Source organism: Tyto alba, unplaced genomic scaffold, assembly GCF_018691265.1.
Source record: "Tyto alba isolate M040663 unplaced genomic scaffold, T.alba_DEE_v4.0 Super-Scaffold_13, whole genome shotgun sequence".
Taxonomy (NCBI): Eukaryota; Metazoa; Chordata; class Aves; order Strigiformes; family Tytonidae; genus Tyto; species Tyto alba.
This window is the reverse complement of record NW_024881275.1, coordinates 17,092,762-17,118,081: the sequence shown is the minus strand read 5'-3', so window position 1 is coordinate 17,118,081 and position 25,320 is coordinate 17,092,762. Positions and strand designations below refer to the sequence as shown.

General features: G+C 45.5%; 3 protein-coding genes across 12 annotated transcripts in view; 2 read left to right on the top strand and 1 right to left on the bottom strand.

Moving 5' to 3' along the window:
* TMOD1 (tropomodulin 1) overlaps positions 1-7,358 on the top strand; it is a 28,918-nt gene extending 21,560 nt beyond the window's left edge. For 5 of the 7 annotated variants that reach the window (XM_033001744.2, XM_042787585.1, XM_033001741.2 and 2 more), the window contains exons 7-10: positions 1,251-1,358; positions 2,916-3,059; positions 3,807-3,951; positions 6,418-7,358. In XM_033001744.2, the coding sequence (XP_032857635.1) occupies positions 1,251-1,358; positions 2,916-3,059; positions 3,807-3,951; positions 6,418-6,482 (462 nt within the window). In that variant the 3' untranslated portion in view covers positions 6,483-7,358. Of the gene's footprint in view, positions 1-1,250; positions 1,359-2,915; positions 3,060-3,806; positions 3,952-5,598; positions 5,665-6,417 lie in introns of all 7 variants that reach the window. The other 2 variants (XM_042787587.1, XM_042787586.1) reach the window with 2 other exon arrangements.
* Positions 3-21,533, bottom strand: TSTD2 (thiosulfate sulfurtransferase like domain containing 2). 4 transcript variants are annotated; one of them, XM_042787583.1, is made up of 11 exons: positions 21,410-21,533; positions 21,030-21,322; positions 19,868-19,976; positions 18,096-18,221; positions 16,475-16,580; positions 14,698-14,816; positions 13,887-14,045; positions 12,794-12,932; positions 2,655-2,736; positions 2,379-2,509; positions 34-162 (listed from the first exon to the last, which is right to left on the bottom strand). In XM_042787583.1, the coding sequence occupies exons 1-11, from the start codon at positions 21,488-21,490 to the stop codon at positions 134-136; spliced, it is 1,374 nt and encodes a 457-aa protein (XP_042643517.1). In that variant the 5' UTR covers positions 21,491-21,533; the 3' UTR covers positions 34-133. The 4 variants fall into 4 exon arrangements, with proteins under 4 accessions (XP_042643518.1, XP_042643517.1, XP_042643514.1 ...); XM_042787584.1 differs by lacking the exon at positions 2,379-2,509 and having other exon boundaries at positions 3-162; XM_042787580.1 differs by lacking the exon at positions 34-162 and having other exon boundaries at positions 1,372-2,509.
* Positions 21,534-21,577: 44 nt separating this feature from the next.
* Positions 21,578-25,320, top strand: part of NCBP1 (nuclear cap binding protein subunit 1) — a 31,712-nt gene continuing 27,969 nt past the window's right edge. The window contains exons 1-4 of the mRNA XM_042787794.1: positions 21,578-21,733; positions 21,868-21,953; positions 22,698-22,798; positions 24,113-24,269. Of these exons, the coding sequence (XP_042643728.1) occupies positions 21,700-21,733; positions 21,868-21,953; positions 22,698-22,798; positions 24,113-24,269 (378 nt within the window). The 5' untranslated portion in view covers positions 21,578-21,699. The remainder of the gene's footprint in view (positions 21,734-21,867; positions 21,954-22,697; positions 22,799-24,112; positions 24,270-25,320) is intronic.

Genomic DNA, 25,320 nt, shown 5'->3' with positions numbered 1-25,320 from the left:
GGGGGAGGAAAAAGGCATCATAAACCTGACACTTGCCGTGAAAATACGAAGAAACCTCTCTTCTTGCAGGTGGCCCTCTCCATCTCCCACTCATCCCTTCTGTGGGACTCCTTTACTTCTTGTAGAATGCAAATCAGGACACAGTACCACTTCTTATGTTGCCTATGGGACACATACAAATACTAAAAAATACAGTTTCTAGCTGTCTCCCTGACACCAGGACCCATATCCCATGGGGTCTGTTGAAAGATGACATATTCAAACAGAAAGAACATGGTTAACTGCATGTGCAAATTAAAACACTTTTGCCATGCCACCTGCACCTCTCTAAAATGAAAAGATTTTTTCTTTCATGTATTTGATTCTGGCTAGTGACCTTCCATGTCCCTTGAGGACACCAGGCTGAGGATGTGGCAGGCAGGCTCTATTTTGTGTCTTGGACTCATGACTCTGGGACACAGTTTGGAGAACTTGGGAGCGGCAGTGGAGATTGTAAACTGCTGGGCTCTGTGCTATGGTTCTGCAGATGGCTTTGGCTATAAATGATGCCACATGGTGGCTTCCAGATGGTGTTGCAGGAAGTCCAAGCTGAGGATGCCACTTAAAATTTTAGACAGGTGAAAACCTGTGTATCTGGAAAGGATATCTAAAGTGCCTTCATAAATGAAAAATACTCATTTTATAGGAACTCAGAATAAACAGGATGGATTTATTTTCTGGGCTGAGACCTAGCATGGCAAATGTTAGCCTGAAAGATGTACAAAACAGTCAGAGGTGTCTGTGGTTTGTACTACAAGGAGATCGTTTCATGTCTTTCTGGATCAGGCCCCATAGGTGGAAATTTTCCTGAACATGACATGAATGTTGCTCACTGCTGTCATTCATATTAAAAAGTGCAGGAGCAGTGCTTTGTAGACTCATGGATCCTAGTTACATACATCACTGCAACGCCTGCATTCGTAAGTAGCTGAGTTTCTGGGCAATTAAATTAAATAGCAGAGGCATTGCATCTTCAAATCAAAGCGGAGAGCTATAAGCAGAGTGGTAAATAGGTTGAAGGCATTGCCATGCTCCTTAGGCCATGCTGGTGATAGCAAGAGAACTTGTGAAAACATTTATCAACCCCTTCCTAAATTACTTAAGTGCATTTGGTGATTTGACCTTGATAAGAAATATATCGTTTAAAAGTATTGCATATTCCTTCATACAGATGATGGCATAACACAGGTTTTCTGCATTTCTTCTCTCAGAATATTCCCATACCAACTTTAAAAGCTTTTGCGGAAGCACTGAAAAATAACACTTATGTGAAGAAGTTCAGTATAGTTGGGACACGGAGCAATGATCCTGTTGCTTTTGTAAGTACTGTCAGCTCATCGTCATAAAGTTGTGACAGGACCTGTTCTTGGGCAAGGTATTTTTCTCAGTTACTGGCTAACTGCTTTTGCACCTTACATTGCTCTGTACCTCTGGCATTTGTTGCAGGTGCCTCAGTTTCAGGGGCACTAGTGAAAGCCAGTAACAGACAGGCTTTGTTTCCTTCACTTCTTTTTCAGCTGTGGAGATTTCAGGACACAGTCCTTTAATCCCAATCAGTCTCGTATTTGTCCTCAGGGATCTCCCAGAAGAGGAGCAGGAGACAAGTACTGACTTCCCAGTGTCATTTTGTATAAGCAGTTTGTCTCTCTTGATTTATCCTACACCAGGGCCACCCCATTTGTTTCTGTTGGTACAAAGCTGTACGCTGCTGTGTGCACACTCATCCCTCCCCTCGCACACATCTGCTCTGGCTGTCTTCCACGTATTCCTTTGTGCAGACCTGTGCAGACGCAAGACCCTGCATTTATTATGTGTGGCCTCTGTGGGTGATAAAAGGTCCTTCTGGCTGCTGCAAGTGGTCCTAAATATCACTGGGGATGCAGACAGATGCTGAGCATTGTCCCTTGCCCTCGTGCTACCTTCCAGGCTGCATCCTTGCATGTGCCTCCAGCACCATTCCAGCCAATTTTTTGCCCTTCACCCAGGTCACCCCTACCTCCATGCACACATGTGCACACTAGTTTCCTGTTAGAAAAAAAACCTTTTTGGAGAGCGAGTACAGCCCTCACATTACTTCAGGCACTCTGGACTGGGGAAGAAGCATGTGCAGGCAGCACGGGCACTGTTTGAAGGCTCATGGAGCACTGTGCAGGGCTAGGGGAGCTGTGGAGCCAAGTACTGTGCGAGTGGGTGCAGGTCAGCCCTGCCACTTGGGCATCACCTTCTAGTCCTTCTGTGTCATGACATAGATGGGTCCTCCCATGCAGCTTGTGAAATGAGACCATGGGATCAGGCTGGGGGAGGGCAGTGGGAGTATGCCAGCCCACTTCTTGTCTTACCACTGAGGGAAGCAAGAGTGATTAGTATGGTTGTCATGCCACTTGGGAAGACATCTTGGACATGGAGAATCCCTCGTTGTTCAAGACAGATGCTCCTCTCTCTGCCTGCTGTGACGGGAAGCATCTCAACCCTGTGCAGAAGGAACAGCGCAGGCAGGGAGCCCATCAGGCAGGAGGCAGGGCCTACACTGGCCAGCATCCCTGCCATCATCCTGCTGGCTTAAGAAGAGAGACAGATGAAGCTGTCACGGGGCAGCCGCAGATGTGAGCTCTCACCTTTTGGGGTGGCCCCGAGGGTTTCTGTAGACGAGGTTTTTGCTGTGGCCTCCAGCATGCTCACTCACGTTCAAGCATCCACCTGCAAGAGAGGGAAACCCCCTTCAGAGAGCTCTCCTATCTGGTGGCAGTGAGACCGCTCAGCACCTGGGGTCCTCCCGCTGTCCTCCGGAGGTGAGGGGAGGTGAACCCCTGCTGCTCCAGGGTGCTCTGCCCCTGCCCGTCTGACTGCCCGCTCTTCCCACCCACCTCTGCCCGCAGGCACTGGCAGAAATGCTGAAGGCCAATAACACCCTGAAGAGCCTGAACGTGGAATCAAACTTCATTTCTGGGTCGGGGATCCTGGCTGTTGTCGAAGCGCTCCAGGGCAACACCTCGCTCGTAGAGCTGCGCATCGACAACCAGGTAAAGCGTGCGCAGGGGGAGCTCCGACCGGGTGAACGTGTCCTGCTTGTGGGAGATGGAGCGGCTGGTCAAGGTGGAGGGGGGCAGCCCGCTGCCACTGCCAGGTTGCTTTGGAGAGGTTTCTGCCCCTTGTTCCTGCTGCAGTTCCTGGGCAGTATCTGCTGCTGCCTGCAGTAGTTAACAAAGGCTGCGGCAGTGCAAGCACGTTACCGTGTTCCTGGTGCTGCCCTGGAGAGCAGTGATCTGCCTGTCCAGTATCACGTGTTGCTCTGAGCTCTTGCAGGGATTTAAATAATAATGTCTGTTTAATAAAACTGAAATTTTTGCTACAATGCAGGGGAAGGAGAAGGAGAGCTTCAGAGTGTGCGGTGATACAGATGCTGTGGCATGTTTAGCTCCCTTGGAAACTTGGGGGGGGGTAGTAGTGAAGCCGCTGAGCTACGGGGAGCTCAGGGACAGGTGACTGGGAGTTCAAAATCGTTGTTTCTTCTGATGTCTGTCAGCTGAAAATCTGTCCAAGAAATAAAGCCTTTGAGCAAGAGGACTTGTGAGAGTGTCTGCTGGAGGAGTTGGAGCCACTCGGTTGTACCAGGAACAGGCCAGTGGTTTGTTTCACCAGCTCCAAGTCAGAAATGCCAAATGGACCAAGAGGTCCAAAGAAGGAGGGAAGGGGTGGAGATGACAGATCTAAGCGCTCACTCTGGATCATCCTCTGACCTGATCAGCTTGTTTTCCTATTTTCAAAAGAGCCAGCCCTTGGGCAACAACGTAGAAATGGAAATCGCAAACATGTTGGAAAAAAACACCTCCCTGCTGAAGTTCGGGTACCATTTCACTCAGCAAGGTCCCCGGCTCCGCGCCTCCAATGCCATGATGAACAACAATGACCTAGGTAAGTGAGGCTGGCTGCAAGCCAGGGAGCACGGGAAGGTCCTGTGGGCAGTTTGTGGTGGGAGAGGGGCAGAACCACTTGCTTAAAGGTTCTGGTGGATGTGCTTAAATTAGAAACCACCTCTTGAAGGGCCTGATGATGCCTTGCCCCTTGAAGAGGAAAGCAGCCTTCACTGACTGGTTCCCTAACGCAGCTGCTCTCAGTGGGTTGTGCTCCAAACCTGCAGACACTGGACAGCTAAAACTTCCAGAAGAGGCAGCATTTTTGGCAGTAACAGTGAGTCTTGTTGGGAAGGAGCAAGAGAGAGCTGCTAACGTGCTTCGATACGGCGCGTGATAGCATATGGCACATGGGTTGTGAGCTGCCAGCACTTGTCGTTCCTGCCAACTGCTTGTCTTCCTCCAGTTTCATTCCCATTTTAACAAGGAGATGAAAAGTAGTACAGTTGAACTTTGATGGCAGTGGGACTTGGCCCATCCCCTTCAGCAAAACAAATTGGAAGTGTTCCCGGGGAGAGGTGGGAAGCCACATGGCTTTGAATTATCATTATACCCTCAATGAAGTGATCAGAAGGGCTTGTGAAACAAAATGTGGGCACGTCTGCAAACTGCTGTTTCGGCCGATGCATGTGGCAGAGGCTTTCCATTGCTTGGCTACGAGCTGCTGTAGAGCACTGGAAACCAGTCCAGCAGAGCGGTATTGAATGCAACTAACATACCATCCACGCTGTACTCAGCAGCTCCTAACTGCATAGGCAGGCTGGTTACAAACATGACAGTGCCAAATTCCTCCTCGGCAGCGGCAGAGAATATATCCGGGAGGAACGAGCAGAAGTCTGCAGACTGTGCGTTGGGAAGAACCCCTTCCCCGGGAGGGTGGAGGGTTGCAAGGGTGAGAGGGACAGAGCTGGTGGCTGCCCTGACGCCGTGCTGGGCAGAGCCCTGCTGCGAGCTGGAGGTTGGGCTGGAGGCTCCCAGGGACACCCCCCACCACTGGCGCCCCTGGGTTCTGCCAGACACATCCACAAAGCACGGGCTTAACAGACCGGGTCTGAGAAAAGACCTGACATATAAAACTACCCGTGAAGAAACAGTGGAGAACTGGATCTGCATGTCTTAATCTGCATATGGTTCACCACAGACAGGGTCTTCCATCCCTTCACGAATCAACTTCAGGTTTAAAAGCCACAGAAAAACAGTTTTAAGTGGCTGCCGTTATGTAGACAGATGATAAATGTGTTGTGTTTTAAAAATAAAAAAAGACAAATCAGTCTTGCTTCAGCCAGTACCATGCTCCTAGGAAGCACAGCCAAGCACAGAGGTATGTGCCAGTTCTTCAGTGACCACACAGCATACCCAGTGTTACAGTTCCCTGTGTATTTATTCTGCCTGAGGCTGCATTCCTGGTCACCAGAGAGCTGCCCCAGGAAAGGCTTGCTATTTTATGTCCTTTGGAACAGAGCAGGGGTTTTAATGACCGTGCAGCAGCTGGCATACAAAGTAATCAGCTGGAAGATTCGGATCTAGTGTTTTAATTGTTCCTGCTGTAAGGGGAAGCATTGACAACTTGCATTCCATGTAACAGCTGTGCGTTTTGCCTCTTCGACCACTAAGATCTGCATATTTGTCTGATTTGGTTTGTTTGCAGCACGTATTCATCGGTGTGATGGTGTCTGGCAATAGCATCTCAGCTCCACACCTGGACAATGTATAAGTATAGAAAAACTTTATTTTCCTCCCTGTCAGCAGTAGCTCTCTGCTTGTGCTCCACTACAGTGCTCTTGCCTACCATCTACCAAAACTTTGTTTTGGCCCTATAGTATCTTTTCTCTAAGGTGCTCTATATGAACCAACTATCAAGGCTTTTATATTCATCCTTGTGAACTAACTTCTGCATCTTTATACATTTTTTTTTCCTTTTTTTCCTCACACACTTTTCTTGAAAAGCCATGATTGTAGCTGTCAGGCTTGTAAATCAACCTTAGGAGACTGCTTTGGCCATGTTAACCATGATCAGAGCATTGGAGGCTAAAAGCTTAATAGAAGAAATTAGGTAGAATTTTTTTTTTCATTTGAAATGTCAATTTAGAAAAATCAGAAAAAAATACCTGTGGCATCCATCTCTTGCTGCCTACATCAGTCAGCATCAGATGATGCTTTGGCCAAAATCAGATTACAAAGACAAACCCTGTGAAATATAACTGACTGTAGAATACAGGAGGTAAGGCAGAAAGTAGCTTCTGGCCTTAAAAATTCATAGGGACAGAAACCTCATCTTACATTCCTTGATCTTAAACTGTGTAAGGCTGTGCCTGCTGCTTAAAGCAGGAATTCAGAAGCTGATGCTATCCTCTTTCTTCCCTGGCAGAAAGTATGTCTCTCAGCTCCTTTCCACAGCGGGTAAGCCAATTCTGCCATCCACATCTTCCTGTTGTGATGACTGACTCCTCTTCCTCTTCTTTTTCAGTGAGGAAAAGAAGACTTGCAGAGTTCAATGGGCCTATTTTTCCCAAGTGCAGAACTGGAGTGTAGTTCCTGGCTACGGAGGTCATTCCCGGTGATCTGTGCTACACTGTGGAAATCTAAAGGCAATAAGTGCCTTGACAGAGTATTTGTGGTGCCTCAGTTCTGTTTTATGCACTAGCAGTTTTAAATAACTAGTGGCTGTAGTTGAAGATTTTATCCAGTAGAACTGCTGATGTTTTCTGTAGAGTGGGAAACTATTCAAGCCAGTTACAACCTGCCAATTTTATGCAATCTCAGTTTAGAGTATATCCCAGTGTAAAAGTGACTCTTAATTAACCTGGGACCTAATTTTTCTATAAACTTCCTGCACGGTGTTTCATACAGTTGTGGTATGCATGAGTGAAAGATACAACTATTCCACACAAATGTTAGAAGTATTAAAAAAATACTTTATTTTTTTTTTTTAAATTGATCTCAAGTAACTATAGAGGATCAGCTAGTTTAACAAGCACTTCTACTACCTGGAAACATGGCTAATTTCAAGAAATGTGAATTTTTTACCAACATTTGCTGAGTCGGCTGAAGATGCTGTTTCAAATGCAACCCTGTGTTTCGTAGAAAAAAAATGATCTCCACCCTCTGATTAAATGGAACTTAAAGGCCACCAATTATAAAACAGTCTCAAAAACTGAGCAGTTTAGGATGGGTTAATATCTTTCTGTCCTGTGCATGTCTGAAGGAAACCGTCACCTTCACAGATGCAATTCAAATCCTAACCACCCAGAGATGGCCAAACCAATTGGTAAACCAGGGCCCTCCCTTCTAATCCCCACTCCCTTTAGTTTCCTAATGTTAAAAGCATGTGTCCAGATATCCAATGGATCTCTTTCTTTGCTGTATTGTCTAGATGACCACACCCATTAATTAAATTTTGTTCTGCTAGGGAGTGTTTCTTTTACTGTCTGCATAAATGCAACAATAAATGTGCCCTAGAAAAACTGTCAAGTGAAATACCCCAACTCTGAACTTACACTGTGTACAGTCCGACGGCTTTTGTCAGGCAGCCTACTACCCATCATCTAGTCTGGGAGGAATTCCCCACGGGCTTGTGTGGCTCCCAGATATGCAGTGGGTTGTACCCAGCACTATTCCATCAAAAACTCCTGCTATTAACGTGGGTGGGATCCTGCTTGGTAGGAGGACTCTCCTGGCAGAAGCACTGCTCTACTGAAGCCTTATTCTTGGTCTAATGACAACATGTCCTAGAAAACGTTCTCAATTGCTAGAAATCTGTCTGTACACGTCTGTCAAGAGTGAAGTTTTGCAGCCTTTTACACATACTCCAGCAAAAGTCCCACAGATTTCTTCAGAGCTTGTGTGCAAATACCACCCACAATTTAGCTCTGACCAGCAAAGCAAAGAAACACTATACTTTCAGCAATGTGGGAAACATTTGTTGCTCTTCAAATCTTAATAAATGCGCCAGTGGTATCAAACAAAACGCTTCACTAGAGCTTCTTCCCCCAACCCTGGAAGTTCCATATCAGAAAGTGAAAAGAATACAGAACAAAAAATACCTGAAGACATACTAAAAACCCCAAAACTGGCAGACAGCCTCTTTCTTCCATATGCACTGCAAAGACTTCAGAACAGTCAGCTAAATCATCAAACCAAAGCCACAGTTTCAGCTGAGCCATCTGTTCAGATTTGCAAGGTAAAGGCTCAGCTCCTCCGCTGAACTCCGAACATAAATGAATTTTATCCTGGGAAATTCCGATGGCGCTAAGAAACCCAGGCATGCAAGGAGATGCATCTGCAGAGCAGGAAGCACTACCATGAATACAACAACTGCATATTTTCCTGAATGAAGAAAAAAAAAGCCCTTAAAACTAAAAAAAAAAAAAAAAAAAAAGGCAAGAGCTTTGTCCTGCGTTTCACTGCAGCAGAATCCAAATTAATCATGCAGCCCAAACAGACATTAAGCTGGCAGGGTCACTCCAGGTTCCTCAGCTGATCCTTACAGAGCTGCTTTGATGAAAGATGCATGTGAGAGCCAAGAGCTGTGCAGCAGTGACACGCTGTACTGAGAAGCATCAGGCTTTGCGGTGAAAGGCATCAAGCTGTGCAGTGATGGAGCTACAAAACAGTGATATTTAGGAGAAAAGGGATCACTGTTTGTCCCAGCAGCTCTTTAGGAAAAGAGGAAAAAGCCATCTGCTGACGGCAGCATCTGGCAGTCACAGCCAATCCTACTTAACTCACCTCTCCGGGAGCTAATGTGCCCTCTCTCAGGCATTACCACTGAGGTACCTGGATCCCAGCACACAGCATTTCACACAGCAAGTCCTTATCTGTATAAATCTGACAAAAATAATCCAGAATCCAGAAAAGCTGCTTCTGGGATAACTTGCAAAAGGGAGGCTAAGATGTCTCTTACCCCCCCCCCCCCCCCTACAGCAGAGGAAACCCAGCTTTATGGGCCTCCATCTGTTCCTCTCAAACCCTTCTCCTCCCTTGCCTTAATGCAGCAAGGACCAGAAAAGGCCCCATGGCTTCCCTCTGCCTTTGAGGTAGAATCTCCAGCTGCCAGGAGCTCTCAGGAGAATTGTACCTTTTAGCCAGGTCTACCACATGGCAGACAGCTAGGCAGGTTTCAGCATTTACATCTGCAGAATTAACCATCTCCAATGTAACAGATGAAGTGTATTTGTGCAGTACTTTAAAAATTATGATGGAAGCACTAAAGTTTATATATGAGTTTCAGAAATTTACATATAAAATATAGTAGTTGCCATTCTGTACAGATACATGATATAGAAACAGCCTTCCAAACAGATTAGTGTTCCAGACTTGCTGATAGGCTGAATTATAAAATTGTATTATTTTTAGCCTAATACATAAAGAAAAGAGAGAGTATAGTATGCAAGTTAGAGCATTCCCATCAGTGCTCTACAACAGGCCTGTAAGTAGAACTTGTATGTTTTTCTACAAATATTCCAGTCCTCAAACGCACAGAAGATAACTGGCCAGCAAAGCCTGGGAGGCAAGATGCCAGGGGACCACGGGTACTGCTCAGACTTCTGCTGAAGAGGTCTCCTGATGGAAATTTTCCAATTTTTTCTCCAGTATGGATTGTGCACAGATTTGCTATTAAATACTATCCTAGAAAGATTCACAAAGGAGACATTCATAAGTTTCAGAGTTTTGCTTCATGAAAGGAAGGGTCATAAATACTGTTGCTGAACCGTTGATTTCACAGCAGCAATACTGGAAGTAAGAAGAAATGCATGCCATGGCTTTAATTGAACAAGTGCCCATGTCTTTAAGTTCCAGTCAAGCCAACAATGAGGCCTTGCTGAATTCGTAGCACTGTGGGAGAAAATTACAATCCATATGAAAATAACATTGCCCTAACTGTCATTAAGCAACTGCAGAAACCTGAGTAAACTGTTTACTTGCTTTTAAAAGCAGTTGCCAGTAAAAAAGCTCAACAAACCAGTGACTGTTGCGGTTTGAACCCAGCCAGCAGCCACTTGCTCGCTCTTCTCCACCCTGGAGGACAGTGATTTTGATTTCATAATGACTAACTACTATTCAGTACCAAGAATGACTGTAAGTTTCAAAGACATTTTTCAGTCAAGACACATCTTCTACACTATTAATAAAACCTTTCTGTACATTCTACAGCATCAGGCACACAAAGCAGCAGTATTTTGAGCTCATGCTGTGGATCCCTTCAAACTGAAAGACAATTTCTCCACTAATAGGAGACGGAAAACACATAAACACCTCACAGCTTTTGAAAAACTCAACCCATCTTTACAACTCACGAATGCTCCCCAAATCTTGAATTATTTAACTTGGATAGAGGATCTTGCAATCTCCTTATGGCTGTTGCTGACATTTATGCACATACGTCAACATCACTTTCAGTGCCAGAACGCTGGTATTTTGACAGTCTCTGTGCTCCCTGTTCTGCGTGTCTCAGTTTCAACATGCTTCAAGCTGCTCTTTTTTTTTCCCAGTGGAAGCAGAGCTCAGCCCTGCATATTCTGTGGTTGAGCGAAACAATTCCCAGGGAGACAGAGCACTGGAACGAGGATTACTTTTGCTGTTTGTCCTACAGGTCATGCACAAGTATGGCTGTGCAGACACTATCTATGGGCCTTTGCTCCAGTTACAAGAGGGGTTCTTACACTGCCTTCAGCCAGTTCTACATAGGAATCAAGTCGGTGACTTCAGGTAACTACCCCTTGCTTCTTACTGGCACAAAGCAAGAGATGCAGGCAGATGACATGTAAGTAGAAGATACCTTCAGGTCTAATCCAGTCACATACCCACACCTAACATACATCTGTTTTCACACCCTAGCACTAGCTGTTGAAGCGAATGCATGATCATTGGAGAGGGTCAGTCAGATCCATCTCCATGCAGGAGGAAGAGAATGGAATTGTTCTCATGTCCCTTTAGTTTCTTTTGAATTGTGAGCAGATGTGTCCCGTCGCACATACTCTACTCAAAAATCCCCATGGTAGAGGCCACACTACAAGACTGTACCCCGGGAAAAGAATCCTGTAGTGCTGGTGATGGGTTGGGCACTCTGGTAATTTACAGTCAAGTAATGGATGGTTTTCAGGGCATACTCTAGGCTTAAAGGCAGCGTATGAAGAAGACTTTCCAAGCCAATACATTTTCATGATTTCCAAACCTAGCTGAGTAACATGGATCTGATTACAGAAGCCCTTCGCATTAGCATGTGTCAGGTTAGCTAATGAAACAGCTTAATCTTTTCCTGCCTTCAGTGTCCTTTGCAAGACATGTTCAATGGGTACCCTTGGCCGCCTCCTTGTACATTCACATTCCTCCTTAAGTGTCTGTCCTGAAGCCCTTGAAGTCACCTTGAGCTCTTTCTCTTGACAAACATGACAACAAGCTGTAAGACCTTTGTTGCGACAACTTGGACATGTCAGGACAAGCTGCTGGCAGTGCTGACTGGAACAAAGTTTATACTGGTCCCACAGTGTCCCACAGTATCTGCATGCTGGAGGGAGGAGGAAAAGAAAAAGTTAACACCCACATTGCCCCATCTGTCCCCCTTGCAGAAGGTCCTCCGTGGCACCAGGGGGCTGCAATCTCTCATTTAAGTGGCTATCGTCTTCCACGTTATGAATTCCTGCTTTAGCTTGATCTTCTAGAACCTAGTTAATGTTTAAACTTCTCATTTTGATGTAAAAAACTTAGGATATCTGTCCCTCAGGAAAGGGAGAAAGTACTCAATAGTGCTTCCTCTAGTACAGATTAGTCAGATTTAAAGATTCTTGCTGCCAAGAGAAGAAAGATACGCTGCTGGTGGTAATTAAGCCAGTAGGCAGGAACATTGCCTGCTGGTGAGGGAGGTGCCATGGGACTTCCTTCCACCTGAAAGCAATGGCTTGTGCAGGTGGGGTGTCATTTGCACTCCCGGTAGTCTTTCTACACTATCAGACAGGTTTTAACCTGTTAACTGAAAGCTACAGCCTAGTTTAGCTGCACCATCAAGAAGGTGCCTACCCCAACGCTTCCCCTTGAAACTTCTGTAGGGATGGCTGTGATGTATCCAGAGCGTGTTCTGTTTCTACACTAAGTCAGGCACCTTCAAGATGTATACAGTAATTGCAGAGGAGGAATGGGAGGTTATGCTCAGAAAGTTACCCACTAAGAAAAAAAAACATCACTGTTTTCTAAAAGAGGCTAGAGCCAAATTCCATGTATTTGTACCTGGCAACTGAGAAGAAAACGTATTTCATTTGCAACACCTGAAGAGCGACCCCAGACAGAAGACCAAGCAATGTTCTCAACATCTTCAACTAGAGGTCACCAAAATTCTACAGGCTACTGAAACTTTTAAATCACGAAAATAACAAAGTGCTGGAGAGCTTAGTGCCACCACTCCCCGCATGCCTGGCAGGTTGTGCTGATGTTCTGTGAGATTACTGGAGCAGTAAAAGCTGACAGCAGAACTATTTAACACTGTGGTCACTTGGCCAACCACAGTCTGACCAGTACTGTGTGCAACAAGTGGGTAACAACAGCAGTAGTGCTTGACATCCATCTCCATGGCTGCAGATGGCCCGTAACAGCAGCTGTTCTGCAGAGGATGCTTCCTTTTACTACTCGAGTCTTAGGGAACTCTGTTTAGCGATCCCCTTTTTTCTCATTTCTGTTTTGCATTAAAACCATCAAATTGATAATCATCATGAAAAGCGACAGCACTGAAAGATCAAAGTGAGTATGAGGATGAACTACACAGACCAGTTTGGCTGCCCTATCCTGCACATCTCTGTGGAAACAATTGCAGTAGTTTCCCAGCCTTCTGCACTTACATTATCTAGTCCTACCTGAGATGATATCTTCATTGGAACAAATGGCGTAACGATCATCAAAGACAAACAGCTTCCCCCTGTAGAATCCATCTGGAAACTCTTCCAGGTACTTGTGAATTCCACCTTTTAGTTGGTAAACCTCTCTGCACACTGCCTGTTTAAAGCATATTAGCAGAAAAGCTGAAGGAGACAGCAGCAGTAGTGGTGTGCCAGAGTTCCCAAAGCAAATGTAAACACCAGGAGTCAACGAAAAGCAGCAGGTTCTCAGTGACCATCAGATAGCACCATGTGCACGCACAACTCTAGGCAGTACCACCAGGGATTACTGGGCAGCTACACAATGGTAGCTTGTATGACATGGACCCAAATGTGCATTTAATGTGAGTCAAAAAAAGGCTGGTAACACCCTCAGGTGAGGGAGGTTTGCTGCATCACAGATCAAATGCTTTTGAACCTTTGTGAACCACTGCTTACTCTGTTTTTTCATAGTGAGCTGTTAGCAGGAGCAGAATTTCTCAGTGTTCACATCAGTGCAGCGGAGAAAAAAATGCCGAGGTTTAAATCTCTGGAGAACATACATGTGTCATGTCCCCTGGCTCCTTGAGGGAAGGATCCAGGAGAAGAGTTGGATGGAAAGCACAACTAGAACAATGCAGTGTGCTGGATTTAATTCCACAACACTGGGAAAGCACTGACAGGCTGATTTTTACCACTCTTGAGATGTTCAAGCTATGCAGTAATCATCACAGAGCATAACCCAGACAGAGGTTGTGGAAATACTGCAGAGTGCTCTCAAGCCCTCCTAAAACACCGTTACAATGGCCAGGGCAGATTTACAAATACCTCTTCTCAGCAAATGGGGTACATAACTATTTTCACAGAGCAATCACTGCTGTGACACTAGTCCATGTAGATCATCCTGAGCTGCATTGAACTACCCACGTCTTTGACAGACAGCATGAAGCAAGTGTGCGTCAGAGACATTTATCTCCCCACCTGCTCACTGAGCAGTTTGTGCTCAGTGAGAATTTACCAGAAAAAGAAAAGACAGTTGCCCTTAAAGCAGTCTCAACTCCCCTCCACTTGTGCCCTCAGAATGACGTCTCACCTTGCTCCGTAGGTAAGCAGAGCCTCTTTCACAACGAATCCCTCCTGTGCAGTACATCAGAACACGCTTGTCTTTAAAAAGCTCCAAGTTTTCATCTATGTAGCTGGGAAAATAGCTGAACTTCCTGATATCTGGAGCCAGACAACCCTGGAAATGTCCCTGCAAAAACAAGAGATGGCCATGCGACTGGTTACAAGCAGTCTTACATGGTAAGGTCTGTGCCTTGAACTGCAGGAAGTAACAAACCTTTGGGCTAGAACGCTCAGCTCACTGCAGCTCCTTAGGCAGTTCCTCAGCTGCATTTATGCATCAAAATACCTGTTACAATCTGTAAAAGGATTCTGGATACAGCATGTCTCCCCATCCAAACATAAAAGAGGAAGCTAAGCAGAACAGAACTGTCAGAGAGAGGATGAGCCACAGCAGTGCAGGAGGGCTGGTGGTGTGACAGCAGGATGCCCCTATTCTTTTTGAAATACGGGACAAGGCAAAAATGCTGGAAAACATACTTACAAATTATGCTACTTTTACTTCAAACTATATGGTATTTACTGCTAATGTTGTATGGACCACTTTGTCTTCTTCCTATCACAAGCTGCATAAGCACTTAGCCTGGTAGGCTCCATGCTGAGTTGCTGAGCAGGTCCCCTGCTGCTTGTGTCTAATATTCATTGCTAAACTGAACTTTGTACATATTACAGTCCATAAGAATATGGAATCTCTTCTTCCAGTAAAGTTACACCCTCACAATGTGAAATGCTCCACTCCAGCACCTGTAGCACACTGCAAGAAGCAGGCAAACAACACTTACTATTTTACTTTCATAGAAGTTCCTACAGTCCAGCAAGATGGTATCACTTTGTCCTTGACTGGCTCGAGACAAATACTGTTCTACTTCTCTATGAAATTCCCGAGGGGATAAATGGATTCCTTTAACAAAAAAAAAAAAAAAAAAAAGAAAAAGGGGGAAAAAAGAAAAAAAAAAAAAAAAAGAGAAAGAAGTGAGAAGCAGAACTACAAAACAATGTTATATATGATCTCGGTCATCCAGATTCTCTTCAGATTTCCAAACAAAAATTTTCTGTGACAGTTCACAGACTTTTCATCCCAACTCAAACAGCCATGTTTATCCATGTTTGGCTTCCTATTGGCAAATGAAAGAAAACACAACACTGTTCCACATGACAGAAGCAGCAGCAGACAGGCGCCAGTCTCCATGATCTTTGTTATGTCCCCCTGGCAACTCTTACAGTTATAACAGAAAGAGTGAAAAATATTTCCCTTCCGTTTACTCATCTTTCATTACATTCGGAGGCACAGAAGCATACAGAAATGCAGCTTTTCAATTAAACTCTTTCCTGTGGATAAAAATGGAAAATTTCCGTAAGAATGTACGTAAAGTTTCTCAGCTTTCATGTTGCTCAGACTTAGGACTCCAAACCTACTGAAAACCACAAAACCTCCTGCACCAAAATCCCTTATCTGATTAAAAAATAACTCTACAAGAAACTTGCCAGAGTAATGGGAGCCATCTCCATAAAATGCTGTAAGATAGGAGGAAAAAGGAAAAAAAGGGAAGAAATACCCAAACATACATCCCAGAAACTGACAAACAATGGGGAGAAAAAAATCCTCTGCCAAAACCACAAAAAGATGCTGTAGAAATTTACCATCAACAAAACCTCTTGGTGGGGAAAAAAAAAAAAGCCCCAAATTGCTCTGTTAATTGCTATTTGCTGTGGTCTTGCTTACCACCAGCATAAGGGTCCTCACAGTAGGTGCATAACCAGTAACATCTTATCAGGCATAATCCATACTAAGCAGCTACAGGCAGCAGAAAACAAATGCAGATGCTGTTAGGGGAGTGACATGAACCTGATGCAGAACTTGGCTCTGCTTTAGTGTAAAAGGCAAGAACATGACTGTTAACTTCAACACAAGTAAAGCCAAGTCAGCAGTCACTAACATAGGAACATGTATGTACTCAACTGTGAGCTTCAGCAGGATTCTAGCATTTTCTAAAAAAGAGCTCTCAGCATCCACAGCACCAGAATCCACAAGAAGACTCCATGAAAAGCTCTTCCGGTACAGCTTGGTTCTTATCACAAGCTAACCACAAAGAAAGAGCATCAGAGCTCTTTATGTAGTATGATTTCTGAGCAGCCTCAAGCACCTACAGAGTATTTAGAACAAATATGAATATATTCATGCACTGAGGTCTCCTTCCTAACCATCATACACAGTTTCATCTTACATATGCCTTTATCAGGTGTCCAATGACTTACTCCCTGACTAAAGCACAAGGTATGTCTCTACCCCAAAACACGGTAAATACTTGATGTCATTTGAACTATTACTGTTTTCCACAGAACAGAATTCTAAAGTTCTCTGAGGCAGCAAAACACTTAGCAAACCAAAACCTGGGCCAACAAATTCCCAGCACCCATAACTTTTGACTACCAGCAAGAAATCAATTTCTGTACCTGCTTCACCTGTGCCCAAGGAAATGCTTTTGATGAAGGTACTTTTTATTCTTCACTTATCTCTCACTTGGGTGAAAGGCTTTATTTTTCATTAAGTCAACTTACCAGTTTCTTTGTAAGACACTATCTTTGGATCAATGCCCATAGGTACAATTTCTTTGAACACTCCAACTCGAAGGTCTGGGAAACAGTGAGCTCCTCCTGCACTGCTCTAGGAAATCAAACACAAAAACAATCCACCAAAATTTGTCAGGTGTCAAGACGTGTGACAGGAATGAAGTAGTTCATGGGCATGAAACAGACATATGGGAGGTCAGCCAGGCTCAAGATTTGTTAACAGTGGAGTCTGGACACACCCCACCACCCCAATCTCAAGCACCGGATTTCCCCTTTGGAGGTCCTGTCAAGCCTTTTTTTGGTAGGCAGCCCCACTGCAGGCAACAGGAAGTGAGAATTTCTGCAGGGCTGAGCTTCAAACATGGCTTAGGCACTATCAAGATATAAACACTCAAACAAAAGTGCAGTGTTGTGCAGCACTGTCCCAGCTATCATGGAAATCAGTCTGTAGCAACTACAGTGGCCATTGAATATTTCATAGTCCCAAGCACAATTTTCACTCCTCTACGCCCATGTCTTCATGGCACAGGGACCTGAAACTCCCACTTACTTGGCTATACAGCATGTAGGGCAACTGTGAGAAACAAAATACTATCATGTACTAATGCATGAATGTTGATGTTGATGCCCAAAGAGATCATGCAGGGTTAGAGATTTTGCCAAGGTCAAGGTAAAATTCCATCCCTGTTCTGTTTTTGCATTTACACATGGCTGTAGCTAACAGGTCACATTTACTATTGAAACTCAGCCAAGCACAACAGACAGACTGAATCAGCACTGCAGCTCTGCATGGGATTTGAGTTTCACTACCTCCTTTGATCTAGTTATTTCTGGGGGAAAAAAAAAAAAAAAAAAAAAAAAAAAAAAAGTAGTACTCCCTACAAATAAAACTGTGTGGAAAAGAAAAATGCTATAAAAGCGGCACCTTTCCTTCCTCACAGAGAAACCAGTACTTACAGTGCTGGGGCAGCAAAAGCCTACCAGAATGCCATACGGTGCCAGCCCCAGCTGCCACCACCAACTGAAGACAGCAATCAGCACATATGCTCAGGTTTACTCTCCCTCCAGTCAGGCGCTAACTGGAGTAGGGAGAAACCTCTTGACTCTGCCTGTGTATTCTGTCTAGAAGACATCCAATTCATGGAACTGACAATGCACCTACATGGACACGAAAGCCAGCATGAACCTAAACAAGGAGGCTTCCAGGCAAGGAACTCAAAATAGGGTGGAGAGTGTGGGAATAGTTCGCTTGGGTAAGTGTACATCGTGATGCCTTGGTATTGGCAGTCAAGTTGGAGTAAATGCTTGCTGAAGAACAGTGGGGCTGAAGCACACTCCCTCATTCACCTGTATGGTGGGCTTTGCAGCGGCACCCGTAGCTGCCAAAGCTTGTAGCAGCTGCTGTCACTGCTCATGATAACTGCAACTGCTGGTGAAAACTGGCAGAGATGCCTAAGCAAAGTAAGGTTAGGAACCTTTGGCTTAGATCAGTGCTGGGAGAGCAAAACTGCTAGAGCAGAAATAATACTATTAAGAAGCAACGTGCTTATTTCTTAAAAATTAAACGTCCTGCATCAACAACGTACATGTAGAAATTATTTTTCCGTACCTTGAAATCTTCTTGACACAAAATGTCTTTGAACAGAGGCTGCGAAAGCATAACTTCAATGTAGAGACTGGTAGCTACTTTGCTTCCACCAACTGTACCATTAATCCCTTCTGAAGCAATTCGTACCTAGAAGGCAAGAGGAAAAGCTGGAGCTAAGGCTTAGTAACAGAAAAAACAGATCACAGTGCAATCAGCAAAATATGACTGGTCGACAAAAGGCAGACACAGAAATATGTTCAGAAAAGAGACGACTTGAAGAAGGAAGGAAAAGATGGTTATACTGAAGTTGAACATAAAGAAGACAGTAAATAAAATAGGAATAAAAACCCAGTAATCATTTTTGAGCCATTCAAAAGAATGAGATCAAGTCAGTCAGGAAAGTTTGTGCAATAAACAGAGAAATGAGAACTGGTTAACCGGCAAATCCTGCAGTCAGCATTAAAATTCCCACTGGAAGTCTGCCTCAGGAAGAACAATGGGATTGTGCCCAATGACTCGCACAGCTAAAAGGAAAACGTGAATATGCATAATATGGTATGTAATATTAAGTTTCAGTGTGAGTCATTTATCTCCAGCACTGACAAATGAACAAAAACTCTGAAGTGGTGGGGGAGGGGAGAAAAAAAAAATTGAATAGAAAAGGAAAAAAACAACTGGCTGGGAAGAGATCTTACGTACCTGTCTTGGATACCAAAAAAAAAAAAAAAAAAAAAAAGTTGAGAAAAATACCAACTACCAGACAAGACAGCTGAGCCAAAAAAGAAGTAAATGCATCAGGGTATTTTGCCCCCAGACTTGTGCTAATGTAGAACAGGGAAGGTGCCTATCATTGGCAGGGAAGAAGCAGCTACTTAAGAAGACAAGTCAAAAAGCGGTCTCTCGCTCCGAGTTGCCCTCTTGAAAAATCCTTCTCCTCACGGATAGCCTAGGAACATTGGCTTTGCGGGGCTGTAATTCACCTTTGCCCACAGCCTCAAGAGACCAGCTAGATGAGCCAACTCACCTCCTTGGTCTAGTTGCCAGGAATGAAAAGAACAAAGACCCTGTGTAGGAATGAGCACTGCTATCCTATGGTGTGGTCTAAGGTGTCAATTGCTCTCGTCTCATTCCTGACAATATGGATTACAGCTGGGTGTAGTGATTGACTGGAAGGCCACTGCACATTGAGGAGTTGGTGATACACGTAATAGTTAACGGGAGCAAGCCCAGACCCATGCTTCATGGCGCTGCACCTCCAGCCTGGCCTTCAGGCTGTGTTGTGCTGCATGTATCCTTTAGCTGCAGGATAAACCCAGATTGATAATCCTAACAGAGAGGCCTGCATGCAGCTCCCTGTTGATACTAGTGATTATGCCACCTGCATGTCCTTGCTTTATCAAAAAGTGCGTCAAGAAGTTTTCGTGAAAATACCCTTTTTATTTGACAGTAGGAGTAATGAAAAGACTTGTTTTCCTGCTAAAAAAAAAAAAAAAAAAAATCCTTAACAGTTCGAATAATGGAAATGGAGTAAACTTTACAAGGACAGGGTCTGCACAATGTGCTGTGTGTGGATCAGAGGCTTGCTCAACACTGCTCAACTCAGGGTTTCCAGCATCAAAACGGATACATGTTTAATTACAATTTACAGAGTCTGAATGCCTTTCTTAATGGAATCATAACAGACTAGCACCTTATGGTGCAAAACACTTGGATCTCCACACACCCCATCGTTCTGCACTAAGCAAAGAAGGTGCTTTTTTTGTTAAGAATACCACCACTGCTTAAAACCTTACCTTGCCAGTGAGATGCAGATGCTGGCACAGAGCCTTTTGCCAAGCACAGAGTTTCTCTGGATCCTTCACCTCACAGTAACAGTAATAGAGAAGTACTTCTCCCACCTTGCTGTCCATAGCACGGCAACGATGAACAAATGGGAAAAGGGGTGTTAGGGTTGGAAGCACAAAAAATACAGTATCAGCAGTAACCATTCAAAAAGTACACCATTTTCTTCTGGCAGGTGCAGGGAAAAAGAACAAAACAACAAACAAACCGTGGAGACATTAGCACTGCTGGGTTTATTTCAAAGAGAACGAATATGAACTAAAAAACCCCCCTGCATTCCTAGTCTTAGGACTGATTAACAAAACGAACTTTTCAGTGCTGCATGTGACACCTCTACCAGTAGCCTACTATGGGCTATATTCAAGTTTCTCTCAACACACAGGACACAAGAACTGCTGTTTTCCGTGCACGCAAGTATCTCATTAAATGCTTAATTTGACAAACTCGCACTTGAAAAGTCAAGTGCTTGAGCTGTCTAACAGTAAAGAGCCAAAATTTTCAGAGAAATTGTGTGCACCACCATTCAGAGCAGCACAAGCTGAACTCTCTCGCGGTCAGAAACATTTTCACAAACCTATTCGTAACTAACGAGCCCTTAAGGTTCTTGAATGAGCGGAGAAAAGGGACCTGCGCAGAGCACACCCTGTTGTTCCGCTCTTTTCTGGTACAGTCCTTCCTTATACCTCTAAGCCACTGAGCAACACCTACACGTCTGCCTTAAGAATGCAGGGCAATATAGCTCTGACAGCTCAATCCTCCCAAGTTCCCACCTTTATGATCAGAAAAGTGGAGCGTATCTACTTCTTTATCAGCACAGCAGTAATTGGCACGCTTCGTAGAGTCGTGAGACAGTTGTGAAAGAGAATCAAATAAACCAAGTGACTCCTGGAGTGTACCTGCACCCGCTGGTCCAGAGAGGGATCTCAGGAAGGTGTCCAGACCGTCCGGAGAGCTAAAGGAGTATCAGGGAAGGCTGCTTCTACGCCTGAAAGCGTCACTCGAAAGCCCGAGCTCCGTGAAAAGAGAAAGCATCACCGGCAAAAGATCACGCAAAGCGTCAGCAGCCCGACAGCCCCGCTCCCGGCCCTCCAAACTGCCGAGGGGCTCCCTTACCTCGTCAGGTCGTCGTGGCTGATGTGGCTGGTGTCCGGGAGGGCGGCGGAGAGCTCCGGGCCGCTGCGAGAGTGCCGGCGCGGCCCGCCCGCGCCGCCTGCGGCCCGGGGGGGGCTGGCTTCGGCGGCGGCCTGCCGCCCGATGTCCCCGGCGTGCTGCAGGGCCACATGCCGGTGGATGCCGGAGAGCTCCTCGAACGCCTGCCGGCAGCACCGCCACCGCACGCCCTCCCCGCCCGCGGGGCACCGGGCTGCGGCCGGCACCTCCTTCGCCTTGACGAACAGGGAGAACGCCTGCAACGCACCGCAAAGCGCCGCCGGTTAGCACCGCTCCCGCCGCCCGCGGCGGGGGGGGGGGGGGGTTGCCCGGCACCGACCCACCTTCCTGCGGGCGAAGGCGCGCTGCTTCCTGGCCGCGCCCGCCTCCGGCAGCCCGGCGCCGGACGCCTCGCTCGGCACCATCTCGGACCGGCCTCCCCCCCCCGCTTCCCGCCGCCCCGGAAGTCCGCCGGGAAGGACTTCCTCCCCCCCCCAGCCCGCCCGGCGCGGCGGGGCCACCGCTTGACCCGGAAGCAGAGCGGCGGCGGCGGGCTGGCAGCGGGCGGCGAGGCGCGCCGCGCTCCCCGCCTGGCCCCCACCGAGCGACCCCGCGCCCCTCCCCGCCTCCCGACATGTCGCGGCGGCGGCACAGCGACGACAGCGATGGTGTGTGTGTGTGTGTGTGTGTGTGTGTGTGTGGGCCGGGCCGGGCCGGGCCGTGTGCGGGGACGGGGTGGGGGGAGAGGGATCGGGGAACGGGACCCTCCGCCGGTAACGGTGTGCTCGGTGTGTCGGAGCAGGGCAGCCCCACAAGAGGCGGAGGACGTCGGAGCCGTCGGAGATCGAGGAGAGGCTCGAGTCGCTCATCTGCAGGGTGGGAGAGAAGGTAGGCGGTCGCGGCAGCCCCAGAGGGTTAAAGCGGTTTTCTTCCCCCTCTCCCCCCACCCCTTCCTGTGCGTGGCGCGTTAGCGGTTCGTCTGCAGTAACGACCCAAAAAGAAAACATTTTATTTTTTTTTTAGTTAACGAGGTAAGTGCGAAGTGGCCAGCTTTTGCAAAACGACATGCTAAAGCGGTCAAGTGCTTAACTAGCAGCGTTTTATCTCCTCAGCAGTGATAAACGGCCAGCGGATAGTTATCGCTCCGTGTCTGCAGGTGCTGCTGCTGGTTCCAGCCTGGGAAGGGTGTGGAGGTGTTAACCCTGCGGCACAGGCTCCAAGGCCTGGCAGGGTTTGAGGCCGACAGAAAAGGGGTGTAAAATAATAAGAACAAAAAAGGGTGGCGGGCTGAGAAAGAAATAGCGAAGGTGTTTCATGCTGTATGGCTAACCAGGGCTCAGCTGCCTTAACGAGATGTCCCTGAGGCAGCGTCAGAGCTTGTGTCCCCGGGGAGCACTGGGGCTCCCAGCAGGGCAGGTGGGTGTTCAGCCACAGCTCCTCTGAGGAGTCGATGCTGCTTCTTTCGGGCAAGTGAGAGCATTTCCTTACTGCTAGTGGAACCGAGTTGTTGATCTGAAAAAGGAGGTGACAATGCTCTTGCCGAACTTCCATCTTCCATGTGAGAGTCAGGGTCTGGTTTGTATTGCCTGATTGATGATCAAACTTCTTTTTTTTTTTTTTTTTTAATTTTAGAGTAACTCATCCTTGGAGAGCAACTTGGAGGGCCTAGCAGGTGTTTTGGAAGCTGATCTGCCAAATTACAAAAGCAAGATACTAAGAATACTATGTACTGTGTACGTATTCAGGAGGCCTGGGAATCTGGGAGGTGCTGTCTTTTCTGTGCATAAGTTTAAATGTTTAAGGTAGTTCGAATGCCGAGAATGGCTTTAGTTTGTGAGTGCTGTTATAGCATAGGGTTTGCTTTATTACAAACAAAATAAATAGAGGAATAAGCTTAATACATACTAGGTATAATTCAAGGAAAATACCTCTTCTACATTACTTTGACTTGAAGTGTGTACAAAGGCTCAAAGCATATAGAAGAAACCTCAGAGCAATGAAACATCAGTAGCAATGAGAACACAGCGATGCTGGGCAATATCCTGTTTCCCAATTAAATGCTTAAGAGCACTGAAGCTATTGGCAGCTAACACTTGTTTAGTCTTATTATCTGTGGTGTTTTCTCTCTGCCTGTTCCTCTTCTCTGGCAATGAGATGCTTGTGTCTTTGTTAGACCATTCACTAAGGGAGGGGAGCAGGGAATGTGAAGAGCTGAAAGCAGCCTCTCCAGTGGCTCACAGCTCTCCTTCCTCTCCCCAGCCAAGAGCACCAGCAGAAGTGTCCTGTCTCAGGGTCACTGAGGGGTGTCTGAGGGAGGGCTTGTGCAGGGCCTGCAGCAGTCGGTAACAGGTGTGAAGGAGTGGTGTGGTGAAGAGGGAGAGTGTTCCAGCCCTAGCCTGTGCTATGGTTTTGCAGATACTTAAATCTATTTTGTGGCAATGTTTGTTAATATAAGGCAAATAGTACTTTTTTTTTTTTTTTTTTTTCCTGTAGCAGTAAAACCGTTCTGAAAGTACAGGGTTAGCTTACAGACATATAAGAATGGCTGAGAAAAAATAATTCTTTACAGTAGGACCTGGCCTTCCCTATGCTGTGCTTAAAATCAGTCTGACTTGAGAAACTTGGTATCAAAATTAATAGCATAAAATGTGTATGCCGTATGCCTCTTGTGTAATCTTGCTGATGCTATATCAAAATTATTTCTAAATTATGAACTTAAGACAACTTCTTACATCCATGCATAAATTCTGTCACTTATTATTTAGTCAACCCTCTGGCCTATTCAGCAGTTGCATACAAGTAAAAAGCAAATACCTTAAATGTGTTTGAGAGTGGCATCTGCCTTTCTAAATGACTGTAGTTATAAAAAAAAAAAAGTCATAAAATATTAACCACGGGATGGAAGTGTGAGATCACGCTTGCACTTTTTTCTTATTTTCTCGTGAGACAAGTTTAATGTACAATATCCAGATTCTAAGACGCCATGCAGTTGCCAATTGGCACGTGATGAATAAACAACTAACACCATGTTTCTTTCTCTGTGTTAGTGCACGTCTGCTACCAGAAAAGCTTACTGTTTACACGACACTGGTCGGGTTATTGAATGCCAGGAACTACAATTTTGGTGGGGAATTTGTGGAAGCCATGATTCGTCAGCTTAAAGAATGTCTGAAAGTCAATATGTATAATGAAGCTGTGCATTTAGTAAGTGTTTTTTTGTTTGTTTTACATTTTTCCTCATCCCTTTTTCTCTCCTTTCACCTTTTTGTTACAGAATAGCTGGGCCATTCATGTGTGTATTACAGTCTCTTGGCATCAACGTGCAGTGCACTGTAGATATTCCAAGAGGAAATGTATGTTATGTGAAAAGTATTTTCTTCCTCAGGGGAGAGAAATCGTATTACAGTTGCAAAATTGACTTCCAACTCTGTATTTTCTCAGTGATATATTAATTTGCAGTAAACAGAGATGTTCCCCCCTCAACCTGTTCTACAGTCAAATGTAAAAGATAGATGAAAGTCATGTACTTCTGTAGCGTTCAGAGGTGTATGATCTTGTGGCTTCCAGGGGAAAAAACAAAACAAAACAAACCTGGAAAGAAAATGAACAGTCTAATTCTTAAAATCTACTTTTGATGGCTGTTATCAGGTCTGTGTTTTCATTCTGCTTGTAATGGATGAAGATCAAACAGGCAGTTTTAAGTGCCATCTGTTTTTGAAACCATTTGCCCAGCTCTTGGTGCCTACGGTTTTTGCCGGCAAAAAAAGTATTAGGACATCAGCAGTGTCTGATTTTAAAGCTCAATGCCAAGTTCCGCAGCTTCTTTTGAAGCGCACTGGTGAAAACTAAGATTCTGGTATTTCAGTGTAATTTGCCAAGAGACTGCTGTTCAACTACGTGACACTTTTGCGAGTAAAATCCTCATTAGAACTCTGAATGTGCTGTCTTTTGGCTTGAGCTTCACCTTTTCTGGTCATGCTCATATACAGAGGACTTGTGAGAGTAACAACTAAGGGAGTGGCAGTGGAAGTCTTTCATCAACTTTGTCAAAGACTTTTCAGAGTAATGAATAACCAGGAAGTAAGAGTTTGGTACTTTTCTCCTCTCCACTGCAGTTCCTCTTTGGGTACTGAACTAGCTGCTTAACCCAAATTGCTTTCCCAAGTCTTCTTCCAAATGATATGCCTTCAGATCAAAATACTTGTGTTGGGCTTTTTTTGTACTACTATTTGTGAATGAGGCCTTAAGAAAAAAT